Source organism: Arachis stenosperma, chromosome 6 (genome assembly GCF_014773155.1).
Source record: "Arachis stenosperma cultivar V10309 chromosome 6, arast.V10309.gnm1.PFL2, whole genome shotgun sequence".
Classification (NCBI taxonomy): domain Eukaryota; kingdom Viridiplantae; phylum Streptophyta; class Magnoliopsida; order Fabales; family Fabaceae; genus Arachis; species Arachis stenosperma.
Window position 1 is genome coordinate 17,643,985 of NC_080382.1, and position 24,942 is coordinate 17,668,926.

The window sequence follows — 24,942 nt, forward strand, 5'->3', positions numbered from 1 at the left end:
AATCAATCTCTCAACCAAGAAGTTGATCTACTCCTGACCCAAAAAAAAAAAAAAAGTAGTTGATCTACTTATTAGTTATCAATCTGTTTAAACAAATATCGGAATAAAATATCAAATTAGAATTTGTATTAAAAATATTTGTGCCAATCTTCAACTCTACTTAATTTCCGTTGGTAACAAGTTGTTTTTATTTATTTATTTTTGTTTAGGTTTATATAGACTAAATTTTTATCCGATTTTTTAATTCAAAAATAATAAAATTTTTACGAACTTAGAATTGAATAAAAATCTCAAAATACATCGGATCAATATTTATAATCAGATCTAAATTAAATTAAATCCAATTTTACTCGACTTATAAATATATATATATTTTTAGAACACATCTTAGCTAAATTTAAAAAAGAATTGACAAGCATAGAATTGGATAAAAATTTCAAAATATAACGGATCAATATTTATGGCCAAATTTACACTAAATCAAATTTTAATCGACTCATGAATATATTTATTTTTAGACTTAGCTAAATTTAAAAAAAAAATGAATAGAACAAATAGACAAATACCCAAGGCAATACCCACACGTGTCGTGAGGCTTGACGTTATGAATCAGCAACGATGCCATGCGCCTCGTTTTCGCCATTTTGAGTTTTAAACCCAAAGGTTTTTGCCCCTTAAAATCCAATACACATACACTACTCTTTTCTGCTCGTTACTGTGTCTCATAAATTTCATTTCTTTTTCGGTTTTATTTACTTGTTCATTCCCTCGTTGTTCTTCTGTTTCCGTGACACTTCACCGAAGAAAAATGGGGAGAAAACCCAGTGCTTCCAAGAACTCTTCCATCGACAAGGTTCCCATTGCCATGGTACCCTCCAATCTTATGCTTTATTTTTCTGCTTTTGTCTTTTCTTCTTCTTATTTATTATTATTATCTTTAGTTTATTTTATGTTTTTTTTTTTTTGGTGTAGTTCAGTAGTTTCCGTTTGCATGTACAACTTCTTGTGATCATTAGTTTGTTAATTTCTTTGTGATCATGGGAAGGTTCTTCTTTTTCCACCTCATTGTGTTGTCTGCACGTAACTTAGGGTTTCGATTTGGTTAGGGTTTATCGACTTAGAAAGCGCTAGTGAGCAAAGGAGGAATTTTTAGGACGAGGATTGAAAATGTGAGACCTTTCAGTTTGGGTTTTCATGCTTTCTTAGTTTGTTGTCCCCACTTCATACGGCACTGTGCAGTTTGACTGAGAAAAGTTTGCTTTTTTACCCCTTTTTCGTGCCATTTAGGCGGTTTCACAAGCTTGTGGAAAACATGCCTAAAGTCTAAACGTATATATAGTATAGTAATGCAAAATATACTTTTTTTCTCTTTAATCCATGTTACTAACAACTATGGAATTCTATGATCAAATTAAGTGAGCTAATTGATCTTCATGTTTTGAGACATTTTACTCTTATTACTGACGTACCTTTAGTTCTCTTTGAAGCATGGAAACCCTTCTCTGGAGAGGGTGGTACCACAACCTTTCACTGGGAACATTACATCACCAGGGCCAGTAGACCCAAACTCAAACTGCATGCGTTCTCCACTGAGGTGTCCAAATCCCCCGGTGGATGGAGCTGTAATGCATAATGCAAGAACCCCGGTGCAACAGCAAGTGAACCAACCTTGGCTTTCATATACTAAGAAAAAATCTAAATCCCATAGTTCATATGTGAGGCGTTCTGAGCGCATTAAAAGTGCAGTTGTTCATACTGATAAAAAAATTCGTGGAATTCAATATATTGAAGATGGAGACAGTGAAAAAGATGAACCAGATGCTCAAATGGAACAAGTATTGTCTGAGCTAGGGCCACAAGTACAACCAGAACCAGAACCTGAGCATGAGCCCGAGCCCGATCCCGAGCCTGCTGCAGAAAATTCATACTTGAAGAGTTTGGATGAAAAAGTTGAAAGTATCTTGCGGAGAATAGAAGCTCTTGAAAATTTAAAATTCAAGGTATTTTTAAATGCTGAACTCGGGCATGTATTACATTTTTCATGCACCTGTTTGTTGTCTCTCTAGCTTATATACTAAACATGCAGGTTGATGGAAATGCTGGCCCATATGAAGCTCCATCTGCTACAACTAATGATTATCTGAGCTTGTATATTGAATCACAGAAGAAGGTCTATACTTAATTATTCTTAATGCAACCACTAAGATCCCCCATTGGTTTTGGACTGATTTTTCTGTTCTTGTCATACATAATATACACAGGTTGAATCTTTAACTGCAAAGTTGGAAAATGCTCTTGGAAAAGTTGAAGTGGTATGATGCAACATTGCTCTGCTACATTATCTTTTTAGTCCAGTTGTATCTTTAGTGTTTTTACTACAGAATGCATTATTATTATCCTAATCTCTTTGCTTGTAGAATCTTCTTCCCCATCCGTACAGCGCGACACATTTCAGTTCTTACTGTTGCTGGTTATTTAACCTCGTTTATGAAGAATGTACTGTTTTGAAGACCTGTCTTCTTTATGAGCATTTATCAAAAACTCTTATATCACATCAAGGCTCAAAAGCTTTAAAGGAATGCTTGTTTCTGTTTCTACTAAGCTTCTAGTTTAGGTTTGAGGAACATTACCTGAGATGGATAAAACATTTTTCAAAAGAATTGTTCTTGTGATTGCTTCGTCTTGCTAACCCCACCTAAGGAAAAAGGAAAATGCATTATGAGTTTTTGTTCTTGTTCTTATGATTACTCCCTGCATTATGATGGTCCTCTTCTGTCATTAGTTTCTGAACATTTGGTACCAAGAGTATCATAGAAGTTACAATAAAATTCTTAAAACTATTTTTCACCTATTTAATAGAACTTGTAGTTGTGTTGAATGTTGATGTGCCTCTGATGTATAATATTGGTGAATCTATGTTTTTGTAGTATGAGAAAGAGAATCAGGTTTTGACTGATGTTTTGGATAAGATGAAGGATGCCATTAATGCTTCTATGGTTTCAAATCTGTCAAAAGCTACTGAAGCGGCTGTGAATGCATCATCCCAAGCAATCCGCACTGCATGTTCAGCTAAAAGAAAGAGAGATGCTCAAGAAACTTGAAGGGACCTCACAATTATTGCTACTGCAGCAGTACATTTGCTTGTACATCCTATAACCCTAGAAATAGACTAGCGTTTTAACCTGGAAATTATTGTCAAGTACTGCTTGAATTTCTATTGCCTAGTTTGATGACTGTGTAATGTCTACTGTCCTTTTAGCTTTTATGAACAACTTCTGGGGTAATATACTAATATCTCCCGTGTTGAGGCCTAAGATAAGTATTAACAAAATTGCAAAGTGCTTGTTGAATCTAGAGAAACAGATCATATTACAATCATCAGTTCATGTTAACATGCACCATCAATTTAAGAGAGTGAGATTTGCAAGAGGTTTTGGCATTGTGGAATTGGAGTTTATGTCTGTGGGCGTTTATGATTCTTGCATTCCCACGCTTTATGATAATGTGTGTGTTTGTTCAGCATATGCAGCTAATTCTCAACAAGGTTTGAATATGAAACAGAAGGAAAGTGCCCATAGCTTAGCCCCAATATTCTCCGGTTAAAAATAATAATAATAATTTTTATTTATGTGGAAGTACAGGAATATTTGCAACAAAAGGTGGTGGGGTAGAAAAGTATTATTAAGAGGATAAAATAAATATTTAATTATTTATATTGATTCAACAGTAATTCTTGGTTCCAAAATTTGCCTTCAGTGCTTAAAAGTTTTGGTCTACACTTCATGGTAGAACTCATCACTTTTGGGTGTTGTTGGTTCTCTGCTTTTGTCATCATCATCACTTCTTGTCTCAATTGGTGGTGGTGATGAGAAGTCCAGGCACATTCCCTGAATAACATTCTCATATGATTCCGAAATGTCTTGAGAAGCTAGTTGGTGGTACTCCACAAGCTGGTGTAGGCACTGATTCTCCCTCACAAGGTTTGCATTCTCATTTGCAAGCCTTGACTTCTCTGCAAGTAGTGCTTCCAGCTGAAGCCTCACCTGTCAAAAAGGGCACATTCTCCACAATATTAGTTTTGTTTTATTCATGTTCTTACAAATTATTATGAACATATATGTTATTACATGGATTAATTACTTACAAGATCATCTTCTTCTGGCCTTACACCTTTTGCGAATCCGTCTCGCAATCTCCTGTTCTCCTCTTCAAGCAGAACACATCTTTCTTGCATGAAGCTTAGATCTGACTTGATAGACTTCAACTCTCTTGCAAGTGAAGCTGCTTTGGTTGCCATTGACAGTGCAATCTGCACAGGGACAAATGAATAGTTATTATTAGCTTGGAACTAATTTGTTAAACCAACTTTAATTTAGATAAATTAGTAACAGAAAAATACCAACATTTTTGGCCCTCTTAATCATCCCATCTTTCAGTTGTTTCCCATCGCCAGCATTTTCTTGTGAGACATCATTGTGATCAAATTTCCTTTTGGTTCCTTGCTTTGACTCATCTACCTCTTTCTCTTCCTCCCCTGAACTCTCTTCTTTGTTCCTTACTTTGTCAAACTTGCTATGGAATATATCAGTTAAGGTTGGTGGGTTTGCCAATTCTCTAGCACCCTGTTGAAAATTCAAACAGCTGGAAGCTTAAATATGAGTTGGTTCTTCAATTCAACACATAAAAGTTGTGATTTTTAAACTCTGAATTCTTGTGAAAATACTATATCTGAGGAAAATTAATAGATAAGATAAGATAAAATACCTGCAAGGCATTGTCCAAATTGTTAGACAACTGAGAGAGAGTGTGGGCAACTGAGTCAAACCCTCTCATTAGTAACATGGAATCTTCCTTCATCCTCTTGGCTCCTTCATTCTAAATTACGAATCAAAAACTAAGAAAAACAAACGATACCCAATAACATTAACAACTGGAATCAAATCAAATCCAAATTCTAACCATAAGGGTTTGTTCCTCTTCCTCAGCTTTTGAGAATTTCCTGTGAGAATCGCCGCCGAGGAGTGTGTCAATCCTGCTCTGGAGAGTGCTCCAGAAGCGTTTATCAGATGAAGGGCTAAACACTGGTGACGGAGAAGGCGAAGGTGTGTCCAAGGAGGTAGCCATTGTTGAAGAATGAGGAAAGTGAAGTGAAAGAAAGAATGGAACTGAGATAAGTGAAGTTAAGGAAAAGTTAACGGCTAGTTTTCAAAAGTGGTGTGTAGAAATTTAAACAATGTATGAGTTTGGCAACGTTCAGAAAATGTGATTTTCTTTACTTTTCTTTGTTTTTGGGCCAACTGAACCAGGCCATAGTTTTTTGTCATTATTGGGCCTTAATGTTTTCTTGGGCCTCATGAAAATATGCTTTTGGACGTATTGCTTAAGCTAGAAGATCCCCCATGACCAAAAAGAGTAAAGGCAGAAGATCCTTGGAAAAAACAAAATATATTTAACCAACTTGGGTTTTTCGAGTGGTCAGCTCACTCGTCCGCTTAAACAAGTGTCGGAAGTTGGAATCTCGCCTTGTGCGCAATCCATTTACCAACAGACTCTTAAATGAAGCTCAGATCCGTGACGGACGGGTTGGGAGATACCATTTGGGTAAAAAAAAAAAACAAAATATCTTTTGAAAATCTTATAATTTATTAAAAATACTTCTTATTAGATTTAGACGTGTGAAAGAAAAATCAAGAGAATTCAACAAGATGAACCGTAAAAATAATAAATTACTAGTAATTATATTAATATATTAAAATTTAAATTTTGAATGTTTTATATAATTTTTTTAATTAATAATATTAATTAACATGTACATAATAATCACATAAATTATTTATTCAATTAGCTTACGTAGAACAACCGGCAATCAAAAATCTGTTATTTAAGTTAATCCCCTAACCGATCAATGCTATGCCATAAAATGCAATAAACGTTTTTTATTTTCTATTTTTTAATAAAAAAATGTGAATGAATTATTGAAAATTGAGAATATACAACACCGACACGTTGCCAGTCTGTCCCTTCTCTTTCTTTCTTTCTTTCTTTCTTTCTTTCTTTCTTTCTTTCCATGCATAAAATATATAATTATGTATTAAAGATGTCATAAGATTATGTGAAAATAAAATAAAAATAAAAGCATATTATAAAATAAGTGCTACTAGCTAGTTGCTATATGGAATGGTACATCGGTAAATATTTTAAATGTTTTATAAAAATGTAAGTTTAATTTGAATCTTTCTTTTCTCCCTTTTTTTTTCGTTTATTAATAGGCTGATAGATATATCTAATCTACCTAACTACTTTTTTTCCAAAAAAAATTGCTAAATACTTAATCACTGTGATCATAGTCATAGTTAGGTTGATGAGAATTATCATTTATATATTATAATTTTATGAGAATGGAATAAAATCATGCCTCGAGGGACCCACGTCCCTACATACCAAAGTTTAGGATAAAATTAATATCATAAAATAAAAAAAGAACCTTATGCTATAGATGCACGTTATATAGTAAGTAGTAACACCTTACACCTCTTCGAGCATTGAAGAGATGAGTGCTGTGTGCACTTATTTGATGCGTTGACCAGCATTTCTCCACCAATAAAAATTGCATCTAATTAAAATCATTATGTATTCATTAATTAGATTTTTAACAAAATCCTACCAAAGAATAGTTAAACCTAACTTGCACATCTCAAATGAAAACAAGTATTATATAGTACGTGATGTTATGTTTACTATATATATATTAGACTAAATTACTAAACTCCGTATAAATGAACCTGAACCTATGCGATAAAGATAGTAAATATTAAAAGATTTGAATGTTTTATAAAGATAGATGACATGAGTTTCAATTATTAAACAAGTTAATAAAACAGTTATGGTCATGAAAGGGAGATGTTTGGTTCACCTTCTAGCAAGATTATTTTTTTCCATAATTAATTTTAAATTAAAAATGTCGGTGAGGTGTTACGTCCAGAATGATACATGTCCTCACGGCCATGGATCATATGTATTATAATTATATATATCGTGACAAGCTATGATTATAACGGTAGGTCAAGGTTCTTAAAATTAAGCACAATAATAACGAGTCACGCACATGATTTCTCATTTTTAATAAATGCTTCTTCAATCTTCACACAACCTTTTTACAATCTATGTGATGTGTTAAATAAATAAAGTATAGTATATTTGTATAGGATTACAGTTAAGGCCTCCTTTATCGTTATTGCAAATGACTTTAAGCAATGTCCCATTAACTATGGCCTATCTTGCGGCGCAATTTATTACTATAAGGGAAGGGTTATGTATGTTAATGTTCCTATAACTTATGGGGTGGGAATCACAAATCATTTTTTAAATTTTACTATAGTATTGTTTAGGGATGTACATGGTCCGGTCTTATTCGAAGATCCGGTCCGGCTTTGAATATTTTAGAGGCTAATTTAGTGTTATTTCATCGGGTCTAGGGTCGGGTAAGAATCTCAAAGATAAATTCGATTATTATTTCGGGTCGGATCCGGGCCATAGCTCGGGTCACCCGAACTCGTCCCGATGGCCCGGTCATCATACACAATTAATATTTTATGTTGAATGATGGCTATTCTTATGTGGAATTTAAATATTGTAAATCTTAATATTTTGTGTTATTAGTCATTTATAAGATTATAAGTTAATGTTTTATGTTTAAAATGCATAAGACTTTACACTAATGTATAATATTGTGTTATTTGTATTGATTTAAATATTTGGTGTTAGACAATATTAGTATTGATTATGGTTATGCTTTAATTTTAGAGAATGGTTGGTTCTTGTTATATTTTTTTAAGTGAATTTTACTATGTGAATTGTGAAATAAAGGTTGGAGATTAGGTGATTTTTACATGCTAAAGACCTAATTTTCACCCGGCCCGAATCTGCGTAGGTTTCATCGGATTTAGGATCGGGTTAAGGTCCAAACATTAGCCCGTCTATATTTCGGGCCGGGTCTGGGTTAAGCCAAACCCGATGTGGCCGGCCCATGTACACCCCTGGTATTGTTTATTTTCGCAAATATAATTTATCTTATAGATAATGATTCTAACTAAGGATGACAACACCACTTGAACTTGCCGTATCTACTTCTCCTATTTATGTGGGGCGAATTTTGGGTAGGATGAGTTCTTGTACGGGACAGGAACGGGGTTGGATTTAGGTAATACTCGTCCCGGTATATATATAATATTTATAATTTTAATATATAATATGTGTAATATATGTAAAATAATTAGTAAAATGATTAATAATATTGTATCATATTTAAAATTTTACTTTAATTTATGTTATGTATATGATGATAATTATATAAAATTTGAAATTTAATTTAATTATTAAATTTTAATAATTATAGGGACGGACAAGGTATCCGCGAGACCGGATTAAGATTCAGATTTTTACTATCCACGAATAGAAGTGGAGTGAGTTTTATACGGGTTATTGTAAGGCGGAACAGGGTCGAATAGAGCAAAAATCCGTCCCGTTGCCACCCTTAATTCCAACACAAAAAAATGAGAGAAAAAAAAACTCCTTTTCCAATAAATTACTATGAGGCATCATATTATGATTTGGGGGTTATTTTAAGAAAATTTTATTATGTGAATTTTTATAATTTTATTAAATTTTTAATTAGATATTTATATATTTTTTATTGAGTTTTTATATCATATTAAATTTTGTAATTAAATTTTTATTATGATAAAAGTATTAGAATTAAAAGAATATTCTATTAAATAAAACGAATATATTTAATACTTGACTGAATATTTTTTATAGTTTAATAGAATATTCCGTTAATTTCAATATTTTTATCATAATAGGTATTTTGTTATAAAATCTGATATAATATGAAAATTTAATTAAAAATTTATAAAAAGCTAATTAAAATTTTAATAAAATTATAGAAACGGAAAGAATAATTGAACTTTTAAAAAATTTGATAAAATTAAAAAGTAAGAGTTTAATAATTATTGAATTTATAACTTGTATTATTTATAAAAGTTCACTTCTTGATTCAAAATGGACTAAAATATTACATTTTCACTTTATTAGTTTTCTTATTTTGAAATAGCTTGAACCCATGATTTTACTAGGAATTAACATTTTTTTCAATTAATAATTAACTAACAAAGTAATAAATAGACAATAAAAGAGAGAAAAAGTAAATTTAAAAAAATAAATATTAAATAGGTAGTAGTTAAAAAGATAATTTTCTATAAGTCTGATCCATTTAACTAGTGATACTCTTGTGTTAGACAATATTTATACACAAACTCTTTTGTTAAAAAAAGGAAAAAATAATGGGAAAAATATATATCTTTTTATGCGAGTAGATTAGCCTATACCACAATAATCCTTCAGTCACAGTGGCCACCCACAAACCCCAACAAGGCATACACAAAATTTTCTTTTTCTGTGTGGATATTATTTATTTAGATTAGAAACCAAAAAAGGGTATTTTCTACTTTGCAAGAACACTTGTGGGCCCACCAGTAGTATGCCTGGTTGAGAAGGCAAGTAAATAAAAAATTTAAAATATAAAATATAATAATTACTTTTTGATATATCTTGAAATATACATCTTATTTGTTTAAAAAAAAACATCATATTGAGTGTACCAAAATAATGATCCAAAGAACACAACTCAAAAAATATACGACACTTTAAGATTCGTAGCAGCTACTTTGATCAATGAACTTAGGTGCTATTGGTATGGTATGGTTGTGCTGGATTGCATTACCGACACACTAAGCTTTAAAAAATTGAGAGAGAGAGAGAGAGAGAGAGAGAGAGAGAGAGAGAAGGTAGGGTGTTTGTGTTGTGGTACTTTTGGGATAAGATAAAACCAAAGAAAAAACAAAGGCAAATCCTTTATGTGTGAGCACAAAAGAAAAAAGAAAAGCAGCATAGTGTGTATGGATAGATAGAAGAAGGAGGAGAAGATATTATTACTAACATTTCAAGAAGGGCACAGGGAAATGGTGAAGGTTTAGGGTGGTTGAGTTGTGTCTTCACAAGGTTACTGCTGCTACTATTATTGTCTTGGTGTTTCACCCTTAATGTAAGGAAAATCTGCCACCATCACCAAAGCTGGAGTCTTCCCTTCACAGTTTGTGAGTTTCTTGATTTCTTCTCTCTCTACTTTTCTGTTTTTCTTTTATGGGGAGTCTGGAGAGTATTGACCATTCCTATAATGAGTTTTGATGGGAATTAAGAACATAGCTCAAAGTTTCTATCTTTATTACAGGGTTGTGATGGGTATCTTTGGTGTAGTTTAGTTTAGTTTCTGGGGTTGTTAAGTGGAAGTAAAAGAAGGTAGCTTTGTGAGATCTGGGGCTGGTTCCTTCCCAGCTAGGCAAATTTGAGAGCTATATCCTTTTTTGTTGTTAACTGTTGTGGAGAGCTTGTATTGTGTTGCCACTTGCCAGGGAGATAGGAAAATTCGTTGAATTAGATTGGATTTGTTGTAGTTGTAGTTGTAGTTTGAGACAAGATTCCAGAGATCTAGGGGTATCTATGCTCTTATGTTGCTAATGCTAGATTTCCAATCAATGGGGTTTGCTTAGATCTAACCAAACATGAAGTTCCCATGGCATGATTGAGACTATGTGAAGTTTGAAGTATGGTGATTGAAAATGGCAGAATGAGTGGTTGCTAATAGCTATGATATGATTTATTTGATATTGTGAAATTGAGGGTTAGGGTTCATGAATGGAGAAGAAGATGTTGAGAATTTCATCACTTTGCCGATATTATAAACCGGATGCTGAACATAACTATTTTTAACATATCACAAACTCAGCCCAATATATATTATTATCCTTTAGTCACATTTGTTCAAAGTTCTAATAATTTGTTGTTTTTGTTGAGGTTGTTGATTTGTACCAAGAATTGGAAAAAATGCATGTTAATAGGATTATATTACCCTTTAATGGTTATTTTGTTTCGTTGCAGATTCGATATGGAGACTCTGGCGCTGGAAACCGAGGATGTAAGCTCAGATATCTACCTTTGGTTGGGACTTAAAGGAGTGGATAAAGGAGTAGGATTTCCGAGGGTTTTATCACTTCTTTCTTCACTTCTTGAGAGATCGGTTCAGAGGAATGAAACACTAATTGAGGCAAAGCATGTGAAAGATGTTGTTACTGTTTTTCATGGTTTAAGAGCACCTACTTTGAGTGTTCAAAAATATATCGATCGGATTTTCAAGTACGCAGGATGTAGCCCGTCTTGCTTTGTTGTTGCACACATATATGTTGATAGATTTCTTCAGCACACAGAGGTCAAATTGACTTCACTAAACGTGCACCGGCTTTTGATAACAAGCATTATGGTTGCAGCAAAGTTTATGGATGATGCGTAAGTGAGTTTGAAATTGCAGGAATGCTAATAGTAATTTTGAAACATTGTCTAAAAATTTATTCCCTCTGATTCTTTTTAGCTGTCACTGTTGCTTTTTGGTACATCATTGATCAATTGACATTGGTCCAAGTAACATAAATAACATATAAATGGAAATGGAGAGAATATTATTGACTGTTGATAACTCAATTTAACTCATCTAGTAGGTTGAAAATGACACCAAGTAGTGTTTTAATTAAGCTCTCTGCTGTTTCTGCAGATTCTTCAACAATGCATACTATGCAAGAGTTGGAGGAGTAAGCACATCTGAATTGAACAGGTTGGAGATGAGCTTTCTGTTTGGGATAGATTTTAGGCTTCAGGTTAGTATAGGAACTTTTGGAAAATATTGTTGGCAATTGGAGAAAGAAGCAATCCAAATTGAAAGGCCTATGCAGGCTTGTAGAATCAAAGAAAACTGGTCAAAGTCAAACAAAGATGATGCTACTTGTGCTTCCACAATTGCAAGATGAAAAAAGATATAAAAAAAGGGTATCAGATCAGTGTATTATAAATTATAATGAATTAATCATTGTACTTCCACAATTAGCTGTGGCAAAATGAAATTTGAAGTATTTTCCCAAAGCTAAAGAAATGATTGGTATATAATGTGTCATTAGTAATTCATCCAATTCTTTAATAGACACTGTTGTGGTTGGTAATGCATCATTTTCTGTGTCTTCCTTTTTTATTTTATTTTTTTAATTGGTGTTGCATTTGATTGTAATTGAAAGGTTGTATTTGATGGAGATTGTGATTAAAGTTTATTATCCCTTACCATTTGGTAAGAGTTTCCACTAGTGCTTATGGTGGTTGTGACCTGCATGAAAGCAACATCTCATCTATTTGATTAGGATTGTAATATTTGATGCTAAATTCCTTGGGAGATATTCTTATATTGTGTGGTGTATGGTTCTTGGTTCCTCTAGGAGCATCTCCACCTCAACTTGGGTGGCCATTCAATGGTCAAATGTCTCACTCTTTCACTAGCAATTTTTATAGCACACTATTCAACTAGTTTTTTTTATTATTACAATTTTATTGACAAAATTTCCTATGGCACTAGGTGATCAAATTTTTTAGAAGAGACGAATAAATAACAGCATTTATTCCTTCAAAATAGAAAGGAATGTCAAAGGCTCAAAGGGGTTCGGACAATTATAGGTTTTATGTTTCGTTAGAACCATATTAAATATACACTAAAATAAATCATTAGTGTAAAATACATATCAAAATATATATTTAAAATAAATTAAATTATATATATTTATATATAAATATATCATTTTTGGTTTTCTTATTGTCTTTATTCAAACAAAATCACCACAACATAAAATTTTAAACATGGTGAGGTAAAAAAATTAATTAAATAAATTATAACAATACATATTTTAGTTTAATATATGTTAATTTTTTTATTAATTGCTGATTACATAATATAGCTATCTACTAATCCTATCAAGACGACAAAATATAGCACGTCTTAAATGCAAAACAAAGACATTTGAGTAAATAATGTACAATACTTGAATGAATTCAACGATTTTTTTTTTTTTACGGACAGAAAATGAAAAAGATAAATTATTAGCCTTATGAAAAAAAAAAAAACAAAAACATCAAAATTATACAATTAAATTAGTTACTTATAATGAATTACCATCTATTCGTATTTTGAGGACTAAGTAGAAAGAATGATCAAACCCAAAATATGTGGTGTGGCTTTAGAATTAGAGTATAAGCTTGGGAAGTGTAAGCCAACTAATTCCATGGTAACAGCAGGAAGCATTCTTTGTTTGGTGTAACTTAAACTCTTTAATGGTGTTGTCTTTTTCAGAACATTCACCACCTTTGTCCTCCATTTATGTCATTCATAATCACTAAGGAGGATTGAGTTCTAGCCCTGGAAATATTCTTACCTTCAATTCAAGCTTCACAAGAGTTCTGATTTCGAAAGCGGACACCACAACATCCATCATCTAGGAGGCCTCTCCAGTGCAGTCCAACCGAATTGTTGAACATTTCCATTAAATACTTGGAGTGCAAGCTTCTCTACAAATCTGCAGTGTCATAAAAACATGTTCTAAATGAAACCAAAACTATGTATATTCTGAAGAGACACGCCTGTTCAACATGTTTTACCACATAAATGATAAAGGCAGAAATTCAAGTACAGTCAATTTCACGTTAAGTTGATAACTGAGAGCGGTTAGATAAAAATTTAATCAAATTAGTTAAATTATTTGACAACTCTTAACTATCAATTTCACATGAAGTTGATTGCACTTGAATTTTTACCAATGATAAATCGATGCAATAAAAATAGATTTAGAAAAATGAGGGACATACGTTTTGCTGCATTGACTATCTACATCAATCTTGTCTTGCTTTCGAAGAGCATCTCCACCTGCATTGAGCAAAGGCTGAGAATCAAAAGTTCGAAGAAGCGAAAGGGGGAATCAAGATGTTGTCACAAAGAAGCCTATCCATTTTCAAAGATCCAGAAATTGTTATCCTGTGTTTAATAAATAAATAACCAAACAATTAACTGGAACAGGGTCATATGTACCTACTGCCGGAAGCTTTATAAGCATCAGCACAAGAATTGCATCAATATCAGTGACATCATAGGACCTCCCTCCAATGTCATCACATATGGTGAGTTTTATAGATCTTTTCCATAACCAACCCACCTTTTGCATTCCGAAAGGAATACAATAAGTTTATGTCAAATTAACTTAACTGTTGTTGAGATATCTACTATCGCTTCTTTTTTAAGCTAAAACTTCAAATTTAGGCAGAACAAATTAGTTGTGTAATACTATTATTCGTGGGTAATCTTGTTTTTTAAACTATTAGCACTTGAACAGAACATACTGCCATTTTCCTCTAGGTGAGTTTTATTTTAGTCACTGGATGGGACTAGTTCTTATATTACTGGAAAATTTAGAATAAATTAAATCGCAGTCATGTGTTTTAAACCCTAAACCCTAAATCCCCTAGCTGTTGAACACTGATAAACGTTCAGACTTAAGTACTCAACGTTAGAAGACATTAATTTCAACTTAAACAGAATACAAGTAAGTTCATGAACAATTAAGAAATTGTTTTCAATTTTCAAAACACTTAAATTAAGTAAGTTCATTTAAGTTACATGGAGATAACTCAAGCATTGCTCCGAAACTGATCTATTGATCAACAATAGAGAATCCCCCGCCCCCAACCAAAACAAACAAACAAATTTGCCTGTGGATGAGTTGTGGACATTGGAATTCTGCCATCTCGCACCTCAATGACAACATCCATCAACCTAAGTTGCTCCTTGAGTTCTTTCTCTGCTTTTGCAATATGACCAGGAAACCACTGCCCAATTAACCCCCCACATAGAATTAGCTACAGCAACTAAGCTTATACATAGGACAACATGAATTCAAAATATGAATACATGCACAGGATGCAATGCCTTTGTCCAGTAATAAAGATCATTGTCAAGATCACTCCAATAATCATTATCTCCTTGGAAGCTATCAAATACATTGTTGCTTTTCACATTGACATTGCCATATCCATCATGGCCTTTCACACCAACAATCTGCAAATTTTACATCGCAATTAAAATTATTCAAGTACACGTTCTAGAATCTAGATAATTCCAAAAGAATACGGTAGTGTTTGTTTGGCGATAAAGATTGGAACTTCACCGAATGGTTTCTTGCCTGAATGGTGGGATATTGGGAAGAGAGGTTGGGTGTGGCAAAGAGAACTGAAAGGGAAGACCTCCCTCCTCCGCCTCTGCCGCCGGGAAGAAAGAGAGGTGTGACTGCCGGAGAGTTGTGGAGCCATAAACCTGAAAGCTGAACACTCATGACTATGCTTCTACTCGTTTCTCAGCTCAGTCAATATTTCTCATATTTTATAATTTATAGACATGTACGCATCATTTTACCATATTGTTATCAGATTCAATGGTAACAAAAGATTACCCCAATATATATATACTCCTTTCAATACGCTTTATTAAATTAGAGCAAGGATGATTAAATCTTAAAACATATATTCTAAGTTGGTTATGCATTCAATTCAACAATTTGTTTCTTTTGTTTAACCAATGCTACAACCAAGTCTGAACTCTGAACTGAGACAACTCAACTTGTTTGTCCCAGCAAAATTTTGGAAAGAAAAACGGCAACAATTTCTAAGCAGTGAAGAGAGTGACGACTGAATTAAAATATTGCTAATCAGCCAGATAAAAAGCCAATGTGGAAGATAATATATAATTGTCAAAATAGCATAGCATGGTTTCTATTCGTGAGTCAGTATACTACACAGAAGTGTACCACACTTTTTACCATACCACACCTCTTAAGCCAGCTAACAAAAAATGATAGTTATATTCCTAAATCCTGCCTATAAATATAATATAGATATATACACAACACATACAGCATTAGTTATACATTTCAAAATTGTCCATGCCATTCCCAGAAAACCTATTGATCCTCATGAATCAGCAGAACTAGACTTCCCGAGTAAAGTTGAGAAGAATTTGCGTATGTCTGGAACAATGCTGCAAACCAGGTAGCCATACCTGCAATTTTACATTATGGAGAACTTCAAATTTCTGGATTGAAAAAACAGAGTACACATAACAGCAGTGAAAGAGTTACCAAGTTTGAAATGAATGTGACATACCATGGTTTGGAACTCAGCTTATCAAATTGGTCCAACACAAACATTATGCATGCATGTTTTAGTGAAGTTGCATTAAAAGTATCTGACATCTGGTACATTAGTGCAACATTTTCTGCAGTAATATCCTGCACATAATTCAATAAGTCATTCCATCAGATCGAGAACAATGAACTACAAGTAACGGCAAAGCTCAGTTCTTGGTTTACCTGCGAAATGGTATTTTCGCAGAGACGCTTAAGACCCTCAAGAAGATACTGATCAGCAGCTTTGAGGAGATCCTGAGCGATATCCAGACTAACATCTGCTGTTCCAGTGTATATATATCTAGAAGCGCCAATAAAAAGATCAATTTAGAGTTTGAGCATGTTAACATCTGCTAAAGACAATTGCACATCATTGTTTATATTATATAAGTGGACTGTGGAAATTGCACCTCATCATCAATACAAATACATCCCATTTGATGTTCGGAATCTCTATATCTTTGGCTTCCCTTTCCTGCATTGCAAATCTTAAGATGTTACTAAGAATCTCCATACAAGATTGGAACAGCAATCAACATTAAGTTTATATTTGAATATTTACAAGAAAAAGAGCTTAATCACAGTTAATCTGCTAACTTCATGCATAATTAAAATGAAAGAGAAAATGACTTAAAAAAAAGTTTCAAGGATACTCAAGGCCTACCCTGTAACCACCATCAAACATTGCTCGAAATATATCCGACTTGACTAAGCAAACTCGATGAGCATAGAATCTTTTGCCTGTAGAAGGAAAACAGGGCAAATCAGTACATAAATAAAAATCAACTATAAATTTTAAAAATAAAAAATAAATAAAGAAGAATTTAGCAGCAACTTATCCACCTTCAACCAAGAATGTGACATCAGAGAGCTTTGGATTGTTAACACAGTGCTTGCCTAAAAACTCCTACAAAAATATAAATAGATATTAATGCAAAGTTGTAAACAAAAGGTTTTAAGTAATCACTTTTACTCTTTTTTTCATTTTTCATATCCTTGATGTATAAACCCAAAAAACTAAACTTAAATAAAATAAACAGAACCCGTGACAAAAGAATAGCAAAAGTACCTGGGGAGTTGGCGATGAAGGTGCAACATCACCAAGAGGGACAGAAATGGCTCTGGTAGCCAACTTGTGAAGTGCCAGCGAAGCAACACCTGTCTGTTTAAGGTTTGTAGATCCAAGAAGCTCCAACAGCAATTCTAATCCTGCAAGATATAGCAGCAAGTTGATTGGAAATACTTCAAAGCACTACTAGGTGAAAAAATTATTAAAATAAGCAGATAAAAGCTTATTGTACCATTGTTGTCAATGAAGATAGTTCTACAATCATCAATAGGACATAAATGAGCAAGAGCAAGAGCAACACGCCGTTGAACACCCTTTTCCGCAAAGCGCATAAGATATGACAAGTGTTTCAATACCTGCCAAAGAGAAAGGAACAATATAAGAATCAGATTCAATACAACACCCATCACAGGAATCAATAATTTGCTAGAAAACTCACTTGCCCCTGGATCTTCTCCTCAAATCTTGTTAAGGTTTTTGCTACGCACTCTCTAGTTGGCTGCAAGTCAAACAAAAATCACCAGTTAAACTTATGAATTACAGAGAGATAGAACTACAGAAGTTGTACTTATGAACATAAACGATTTTATTATTATCAAAGACAAATACCAGTAAATTAAACACAAGTCAATATATGATACTACAGAGTAAACGAAAGAAAGGCTTACTTGAGCTTTGAAACTTCCATCCTGAAGTTTGTGAAAACCACCAGCCTTAATAACGTCTGCAATAATGTCCTGTCACACAGTTGATATTTGATAAGTTCATAAAGGACAACATAATAATAACATAAAAATTTTGACAAAGTTAAGAACAATAAAACCAATTTCACCTCATTATCCACCAGGCCATATAGAGCAAAAGCTGCATTGTGCTGGATGAACGCATTCTTTGAGCTAAGAAGATCGATTAGAGGCTCAATACCTCCATGATAAGCAATACCAGCTTGATTGTGTGAATCCTAAAATGTGAATTACATCAGCCAAAAAGAAGAAAATGAGAACAAAAGAAAAGTGAATCAAAAATACTGGCATTACAGACATAAGGTGGAGTAATTTCAGCATCCTTTGTTACTAATTATATACAAGACAAAGGCCAGTAGCACTAAATAAGACTTGTTTGAGAACAACTCCCATAAAAAGCCAAAAAATATTTAGTCAAACATTCTTATGGCTCAAATATAAACCCAACTGTATTTTGACATCAATTTCATACTCCATATACAGCAAAAATATTCTTTGTTAGCAATGATTACCTGCGCCAACCTCCCAAGAGCAAAAGCTGACATCTCCTTAAGCTGTGAATCTGATGACTTAAGCATGCCAACTAATGGCTGAATTGCCCCTCTTTGGGCAATATGAACCTATGTGAACAAAGAAAATAATTGAGTTATGAAAAATATGAGCATAAATAACAGACTTATTATTGCATGCTTGCAATAGCACAAATTTCCCACCTTGCAATCTGTATCCGTTGAAGCAAATTGACCAAGTAAAAGAGCCGCTTCTCTTTGACTCTCCAAACAGCTAGAACTGCAATTAAATTTTAAAGGTGCTAAACTATTATTAAGAAAGTTGCAACTCAATTGCAGCAAACAGCTATGAAGTATAATTCACATCATTTTCTTGTGTTATAGTAGCTGGTTTGGTTTTTTCAAGTTTGGGGGTACATGGGTAGATAAGGGCATGTGTATATGTATGTATATGTGTATGTATGAAATTAGTTTAAGCTCATAAACACACAACAAGAAGAAACATCCCGTTAGTATATTTTCTCTTGTAATGTTGATAGAGTTTTTGTTATTTTAGTTACTCTCATTTGTGAAGTTTAGTTATACACTAATTAGTTTAGACCATGAGGTATTTTAGGTGTATTTAGAACTCCTGTTTTTCGTATATTTGTCATATTTCATAGTAAGATATTTATTTGTGGTCCTAAACCCATGGACATAAGCAATAAGCCAAACTTTTTGTTGTCACTTCAATGTCACTCTCACTATCTCAAATCCTAACATCTTGAACATTGCTCATAGAAAATATAAAATCCAAGATTTAAAATTTTACCTAAGTAATCCAATCACAGGTTGTAATGCCCCAGCTTGAATAACTTCTTTCTTAATATTAGGCGAAGAGTGTACAAGGTTTCCTATTACACCAACCTGCAAAAGAGATAATCCGGTTAGTTCTAGTAGCATGTGCACAGCAAAACGAGTGTGTATATATGTATCAGATGTTGCAATTCATTTTAGTCAGTGTCTAACCGCCTCATAATGTACAGTAGGATCCTCTGATCGGAGCATTAGCACAAGAGTTGGTAATGCTTTGCATTCAACAATCTGCAATTGGATTATTCAAGTAAGCCAGCATGAAATTTTATTCTTTTTCTCACATCATTTTTTTCCCCTCACAAAGCCAATTACCTGATTTTTATTCTCATCATTCTTGAAGGCAAGAGTTCGCAGAGCGCCAGCAGCCGCCTTCTGTACATTTCTATCATTGAATTCAAGCAGTTCAACAAGAGGAGGGATACCACCTTCCATCCTAACAAGGTTCTTTATGGTGGTATTTTCATGTGCAAGATTAGTTATTGCATCAGCTAGTCTCCTAAGAAGACCAACGAGACCAGGAGAAATAATGCTACTAGTTTTGTGCCTCTTTAACAAGTCCACAATATACGGCAAGGCTCCAGCATCAACAATCAGGTGTTGATGTTCTGGCTGCAAAAATCAGCATTAAAGATTACTCTTAAGATCGTAAACACACATAAATATTACGCAAGTTAAAGACACTACAACATATCGTAATGCCGTAATTAATTACCTTATTAGCAAGAAGGCCAAGAATTATTGCACACTTTTTCTCCACCTCATAACCATACGGTCCACAAACACAATCATCGTCAATCGGCACCTCCAAATGCTTCACCACAGCGGGTACAACACCACACTTGACCATATCATCAACCATTTCCTCTGCAAGCAGCAAAAACTTAGTGCGACGAGCAAAATGAACGCATAAAGAAATTAAAAGAGAGAATCCAGTAAAGAAACCATGGTTGTTTTAGAAATTAGTACCGTTCTGGGCCAAATCCGAGAGAGCATGGAGCGATCGAAAAAGAGCAGCACGGTCAGTCACATATGTGGATGAAGGGGAATTGAGGAGATCTACATGTGAAAGAATGACAGCGGAGAAATCAGGAGATGAAGGAGGAGGAGAATTTTGAAGCGGCTGTGGAGACTTGGTGCGATCTGATCCAAGTGCAACCAAATCATGTTCGAGTTTGCGCTTCAAACTTTTGCGTTTGGGAGCCATGGATGAACAGATGAGTGAAGAGTGTGATAGGAGAAAAGGCGAGATTAGGAGAACTATTTGAGTCTGTGGACATGGTTGATGTGTGAAGGTGGGAGTATTGGCGGAAAAATTTTAGTACGCAGAAAATTTTGGTGCCAAATTTTTAAATTTTCGTACCAAAAAATTTGGCTCATCCTTCTCCAATCTCCATCTTAAGTTTGCCTTGTTAATTCATTAAATTTAAATTTTTTATTTTCTATATTTTATTTGAATAGTCTAAATTAAAAAAAGTAATCCGTTAATTAGATTAATTATTTTTTATAAATTTTAATTTTTTTATAAGTTTTAGATATTAAACTAAAATCTAAAACAAAAAAATAGTATATAAATATTAAAAATAACATGTTTATACAAAAAAAATATTTGGACTTTAGAAATAAAATAAATAATACAAAAAAAATAAGTTAAAAATCCATACACTAAACTCAGAAAAAATATATATATTAGAATCTTAGAAAAAATAATATTAAATATATACTATGTATATAATATTAAAATTTATAGTATATTTTATTTTGTGTAAAACAAAATTATAATATTAAATATGAATATAATAATAAAAGATTTTGTGTTATATAAATTTAATTAAATATATATTCACAAAAAAACAAACAATGTATAACAATTTTATTTTGTATGAAACAAAATTATAATATTAAATATGAACACAATAATAAAAGATTTTGTATTATATAAATTTAATTAAGAAAAATATATATACTCACGTAAAAAGCAAACAAACATATAATAATTTTATTTTGTGTGAAATAAAATTATAATATTAAATATGAACACAATGATACAAAATTCTGTATTATATAAATTTAATATATATATATATATATATATATATATATATATATATATATATATACTCACTAAAAAAGCAAACAAACATATAATAATTTTATTTTGTGTGAAACCAAATTATTATAATATTAAATATAAACACAATAATAAAAGATTTTGTATTATATAAATTTAATTAAAAAATATATACACTTATTTAAAAAGCAAACAAACATATTATTATTATTATTTCATTAGTTATTTATCCAAAGCTAAATGTAGCTTCTCAAATATAAATGAAATTATTAGGCTGCATTTGGATAATAAATTAATACTGAGAAAGAGAGATTGAAAAATAAAAATTAAAAGACCACAAAGATTACATATTTTTCTGTATTGTATTTAGTGTAAAGTGTATAAAATTGAGTTATTCTTCAATATTTTTTTATTTAAGATATATATAAAAAATGAAACAAACAAAAATAATTAAATATATTTTTTTCTAAAAAAATATTTTAATATTTCAAAATTATAATATAAAATTTTAAACATAATTAAACAATCTTACTTTCAAAGGAGTATTTTATTATTTCCAAGATTAATCCTAAAAGGCTATTTTAATATCTTAAAAATTAAACATAAGAGTAGTATTTTAATGTTTTTAATATTATTTTAAATTTTTAATTCCTAATACAATTAAATAATATGAATTGGTTCTTTTAAAATTACTTTAGTATTGTGTTCTTATAAAAATTAATTATAAGGGCATTTTAGTTTTTATTTAAAGTTTAAATTTATAATTTTTAATATAATTAAAAAATATTTATTTTCAAAGAGTATTTTGATCTTTATTCTAAAGGAATATTTTAATTATTTTAAAATTAATTATATTTTAATATTAAATTTATATGTTTAATTTTTAATGCAATCAAAGAATTTTAAATAATCCTATAAGTGTAATTTAGTATTTTAAAATTAATATGTAAAATAGATTTTAGTATTTTAATGAGTAAATAGTTAAATTAATTCTTGAAAGATTATCATTCTTTAATTTGGTTTTTGAAATATTTTTTTAATCAAATTCGTCCTTTAAAGATTTTAAATTAATAATGTCAGTCATCTTGCCACTTCTATTGTTAACGTCATAGTTTATTGATGTAGTACGTTAAATAACATAACAACACACACCTAGTAGTTCTAATTAACTATTAACATTATTAGTTAATGAAATTATATCAAATCAACCCTAATTTGAGAAATTCTAATACCACAAGTTCTTCCCTCAATTAAACTTTGATTTGATCAAATTTTATAAATTTATAATGTTAATAGTCAATTAAGACTCTTAAGTTGTATTTGGTTTTGAAAACAGGACAAGACAAGACATTGAGAACTAAATAGAAAGGACAGAAATACACAAATTAATGTTCTTGTATTTTTTTTGTGATAAACTAGAACAAATTATGAATGTCTAATTTATTATTAATTTTTTCATTCAAAAAATGTAGGAAGAAAAATATAATAATAAGAGTTATAATTATTAAAAATTAACAAGAATAATGGAAGAAGAAATAAAAAATAAGTTGTGCCTTTTATTAGTGTCTTTATGTCTTTTCTGATTGGATAAACACAAAATACACTAATTCAGTATCTTTTGACACAATATTTCTGTTCATGTCTCATTTATCAAACACAATTTTGTGTATCTGATGTTTCTGTCTCAGTGTCTCGTGGCTGTAAACAAACGTACTATTAGGTGTATGTTGTAGTGTCACTTAACATATCACATTAGCAAATTTTGACCCATCAACAAAGAAAGTGAGGAAAGGACTACCATGAATAACTTAAAATCTTTAAATAACGAGTTTATTTAACAAACAATTTTCAAGGACCAATTTGAAAAATGAGTAATCTTTTAGGAATTAATTTGACTATTTACTCGTACTTTAAATATGAACTATAAGGACATTTTTTGTTTTTAAACTAATGCTACAAAGATCTTTTAGTCTCTTAAAATAGAATCTACGAAAAAGACTTTAAATTTTTCTTAAAGTTTAACTTTGTTTGAGTTATAAAGAAGGTAGTTTAGTTTTTTTAAATGAACTAAAAGTGTAATTAAGGTTTTTTTTAATCAAATTTGAATTTTTAATTTCAAATACAATCAAACAAGATGAATTAATTTTATAATGACATTATTTTAGATTAATTTTTTAAAAAATTAACAGTAAAAAATTGTTGTTCGAAGCTATATATCTAAAATTAAGGTGGGTTTTGAACTTGGACGTGAGGTCAAAACACTTAAGGTTAAGGGTTCTAACTTGTTTGTCGAGATGGTAGTTATTTCGGACCCGTGTGGACGACGTCATGTAGATTAAACTTGTCGTTATTGAGTCGATTTAGATGCAGCTTATTTTGTGATTTATCCATTCTTTACTCGAGTTTGGACTGGCTCATGTTTAATGGGTGTATGTATGAACAATTACTTTGTTCTTTTTAAAATTATTACGAGAAAATTTTAGTTTTTAAAATTCATATTTACTATGTCTAATACAATTAAATAAGTTTTATTTGAAAAGCATATTTAAGTGTTTTTGAAATTAATGATAAAAAAATAATTATTTTTTAAATGAATTTAGTGGATATTTTAGTCTTTCTACAATTAAATTCAAATTTTAATTTGTAATATAGTTAAAAAACTTAAACATAAAAAAGTATTTTAGTCCGTTTAATATTAATTCTAGAATACTAACTTTTAATAATATAAAAAAAATTCTTTAATTCTTTTGAAAAATTAAAGTATAATATACTTAAAGATTTAAATAATATCCTATTTTCACAGGTTACACATGTGTCTTGTTATTTTTTATCACAATTATATTTTTAATAGAGACAGATTTATTTACATTTGATTATTTTCATCATGACTTTAAAATCGTTGGTGATATTTTATTATTTTTGTCATTTGAAATTATTTTTGTTGGCATTTAGATTTTTAAAAATATTTTTAGTAATTTATTTTTATTTTTCTACTTTTTAGTGAGATAGCTTGCTTTTATTAGATAGACTAATTTGTTTATAATTTTTTTGCAAGATATTATATACTATATTTTGATTATCCAAAATTTTTTATATTTGATTAAGGGACAAATTTATATATTTTTAGTTTGAAAAATAAATTTATGTTTTAAATTAATTTTTTTTCATGCCTTTTGATAAACTATGTTTTATTTATGTAAATATTTTTTACTTAAGAAAAAAAAGAATTTCAACCCAATTTCATCTCCAACAAACCCAATAATTTTCATTTTCATCCCATAAAGGCATAATGAAAACTATTCTTAGAAATTTGCATAATTCACTCTGAGTTAGTCAATTAGCCATAATCACTCCTGCAAAGCTACTTCCTGATTAAAAATAAAAATTGAAAACTATTGTACCAACAATATATGTGTCATTATAGCAATGTTCTGAAATTGAATTGGTCATCGAACCGCTCTAAATACTAATTCATGCTTTAATCAGTTCGACCATAGTTCAACTAAAAACCTGTTTTTTAATAAAATAATACATAAAATATAAA

At 31.2% G+C, this 24,942-nt stretch overlaps 5 protein-coding genes across 6 annotated transcripts; 2 read left to right on the forward strand and 3 right to left on the reverse strand.

Moving 5' to 3' along the window:
• The first annotated feature begins 714 nt into the window (after nt 1-714).
• LOC130936560 (uncharacterized) lies at nt 715-3,335 on the forward strand. Of its 2 annotated transcripts, none has more exons than XM_057866647.1 (5): nt 715-868; nt 1,488-2,000; nt 2,087-2,170; nt 2,262-2,312; nt 2,928-3,335. In XM_057866647.1, exons 1-5 carry the CDS (start codon nt 809-811, stop codon nt 3,099-3,101), a joined length of 882 nt encoding a protein of 293 aa, XP_057722630.1. In that variant the 5' UTR covers nt 715-808; the 3' UTR covers nt 3,102-3,335. The 2 variants fall into 2 exon arrangements, with proteins under 2 accessions (XP_057722630.1, XP_057722629.1); XM_057866646.1 differs by having other exon boundaries at nt 1,476-2,000; nt 2,928-3,330.
• A 300-nt stretch (nt 3,336-3,635) lies between these two features.
• LOC130936377 (uncharacterized) lies at nt 3,636-5,176 on the reverse strand. The gene is made up of 5 exons (XM_057866441.1): nt 4,960-5,176; nt 4,765-4,875; nt 4,404-4,622; nt 4,145-4,309; nt 3,636-4,043 (listed from the first exon to the last, which is right to left on the reverse strand). The coding sequence occupies exons 1-5, from the start codon at nt 5,122-5,124 to the stop codon at nt 3,774-3,776; spliced, it is 930 nt and encodes a 309-aa protein (XP_057722424.1). The 5' UTR covers nt 5,125-5,176; the 3' UTR covers nt 3,636-3,773.
• Nucleotides 5,177-9,644: 4,468 nt separating this feature from the next.
• Nucleotides 9,645-12,242, forward strand: LOC130936294 (cyclin-P3-1). The gene is made up of 3 exons (XM_057866340.1): nt 9,645-10,154; nt 10,996-11,400; nt 11,663-12,242. The coding sequence occupies exons 2-3, from the start codon at nt 11,003-11,005 to the stop codon at nt 11,913-11,915; spliced, it is 651 nt and encodes a 216-aa protein (XP_057722323.1). The 5' UTR covers nt 9,645-10,154; nt 10,996-11,002; the 3' UTR covers nt 11,916-12,242.
• Nucleotides 12,243-13,058: 816 nt separating this feature from the next.
• Nucleotides 13,059-14,286, reverse strand: LOC130936692 (DAR GTPase 3, chloroplastic-like). The gene is made up of 3 exons (XM_057866823.1): nt 14,009-14,286; nt 13,789-13,846; nt 13,059-13,499 (listed from the first exon to the last, which is right to left on the reverse strand). The coding sequence occupies exons 1-3, from the start codon at nt 14,139-14,141 to the stop codon at nt 13,415-13,417; spliced, it is 276 nt and encodes a 91-aa protein (XP_057722806.1). The 5' UTR covers nt 14,142-14,286; the 3' UTR covers nt 13,059-13,414.
• Nucleotides 14,287-15,697: 1,411 nt separating this feature from the next.
• Nucleotides 15,698-20,543, reverse strand: LOC130935766 (ARM REPEAT PROTEIN INTERACTING WITH ABF2-like). The gene is made up of 18 exons (XM_057865651.1): nt 20,297-20,543; nt 20,043-20,194; nt 19,643-19,939; nt 19,484-19,558; nt 19,287-19,381; nt 18,680-18,755; nt 18,479-18,586; nt 18,056-18,184; nt 17,892-17,960; nt 17,663-17,722; nt 17,456-17,579; nt 17,224-17,363; nt 16,998-17,061; nt 16,819-16,895; nt 16,565-16,629; nt 16,338-16,455; nt 16,132-16,256; nt 15,698-16,027 (listed from the first exon to the last, which is right to left on the reverse strand). The coding sequence occupies exons 1-18, from the start codon at nt 20,532-20,534 to the stop codon at nt 15,940-15,942; spliced, it is 2,100 nt and encodes a 699-aa protein (XP_057721634.1). The 5' UTR covers nt 20,535-20,543; the 3' UTR covers nt 15,698-15,939.
• Between the last annotated feature and the right edge of the window lie 4,399 nt (nt 20,544-24,942).

Excerpts from the sequence above, each read along its gene's own strand:
- LOC130936560 (XM_057866646.1), top strand. The coding sequence starts at position 809 with ATGGGGAGAAAACCCAGTGCTTCCAAGAACTCTTCCATCGACAAGGTT. Across the intron at positions 2,001-2,086 it reads TTGAAAATTTAAAATTCAAG|GTTGATGGAAATGCTGGCCC; the intron begins GTATTTTTAAAT and ends CTAAACATGCAG. Across the intron at positions 2,171-2,261 it reads ATATTGAATCACAGAAGAAG|GTTGAATCTTTAACTGCAAA; the intron begins GTCTATACTTAA and ends TAATATACACAG.
- LOC130936377 (XM_057866441.1), bottom strand. The coding sequence starts at position 5,124 with ATGGCTACCTCCTTGGACACACCTTCGCCTTCTCCGTCACCAGTGTTT. Across the intron at positions 4,876-4,959 it reads AAGAGGAACAAACCCTTATG|AATGAAGGAGCCAAGAGGAT; the intron begins GTTAGAATTTGG and ends TTCGTAATTTAG. Across the intron at positions 4,310-4,403 it reads TGATTAAGAGGGCCAAAAAT|ATTGCACTGTCAATGGCAAC; the intron begins GTTGGTATTTTT and ends GTCCCTGTGCAG.
- LOC130936294 (XM_057866340.1), top strand. The coding sequence starts at position 11,003 with ATGGAGACTCTGGCGCTGGAAACCGAGGATGTAAGCTCAGATATCTAC. Across the intron at positions 11,401-11,662 it reads GCAAAGTTTATGGATGATGC|ATTCTTCAACAATGCATACT; the intron begins GTAAGTGAGTTT and ends CTGTTTCTGCAG.
- LOC130936692 (XM_057866823.1), bottom strand. The coding sequence starts at position 14,141 with ATGCAAAAGGTGGGTTGGTTATGGAAAAGATCTATAAAACTCACCATA. Across the intron at positions 13,847-14,008 it reads TATAAAGCTTCCGGCAGTAG|GTGGAGATGCTCTTCGAAAG; the intron begins GTACATATGACC and ends TGCTCAATGCAG. Across the intron at positions 13,500-13,788 it reads GATAGTCAATGCAGCAAAAC|ATTTGTAGAGAAGCTTGCAC; the intron begins GTATGTCCCTCA and ends ATGACACTGCAG.
- LOC130935766 (XM_057865651.1), bottom strand. The coding sequence starts at position 20,534 with ATGGCTCCCAAACGCAAAAGTTTGAAGCGCAAACTCGAACATGATTTG. Across the intron at positions 17,723-17,891 it reads ATGGAAGTTTCAAAGCTCAA|CCAACTAGAGAGTGCGTAGC; the intron begins GTAAGCCTTTCT and ends TTTGACTTGCAG. Across the intron at positions 16,028-16,131 it reads AAGCTGAGTTCCAAACCATG|GTATGGCTACCTGGTTTGCA; the intron begins GTATGTCACATT and ends GTAAAATTGCAG.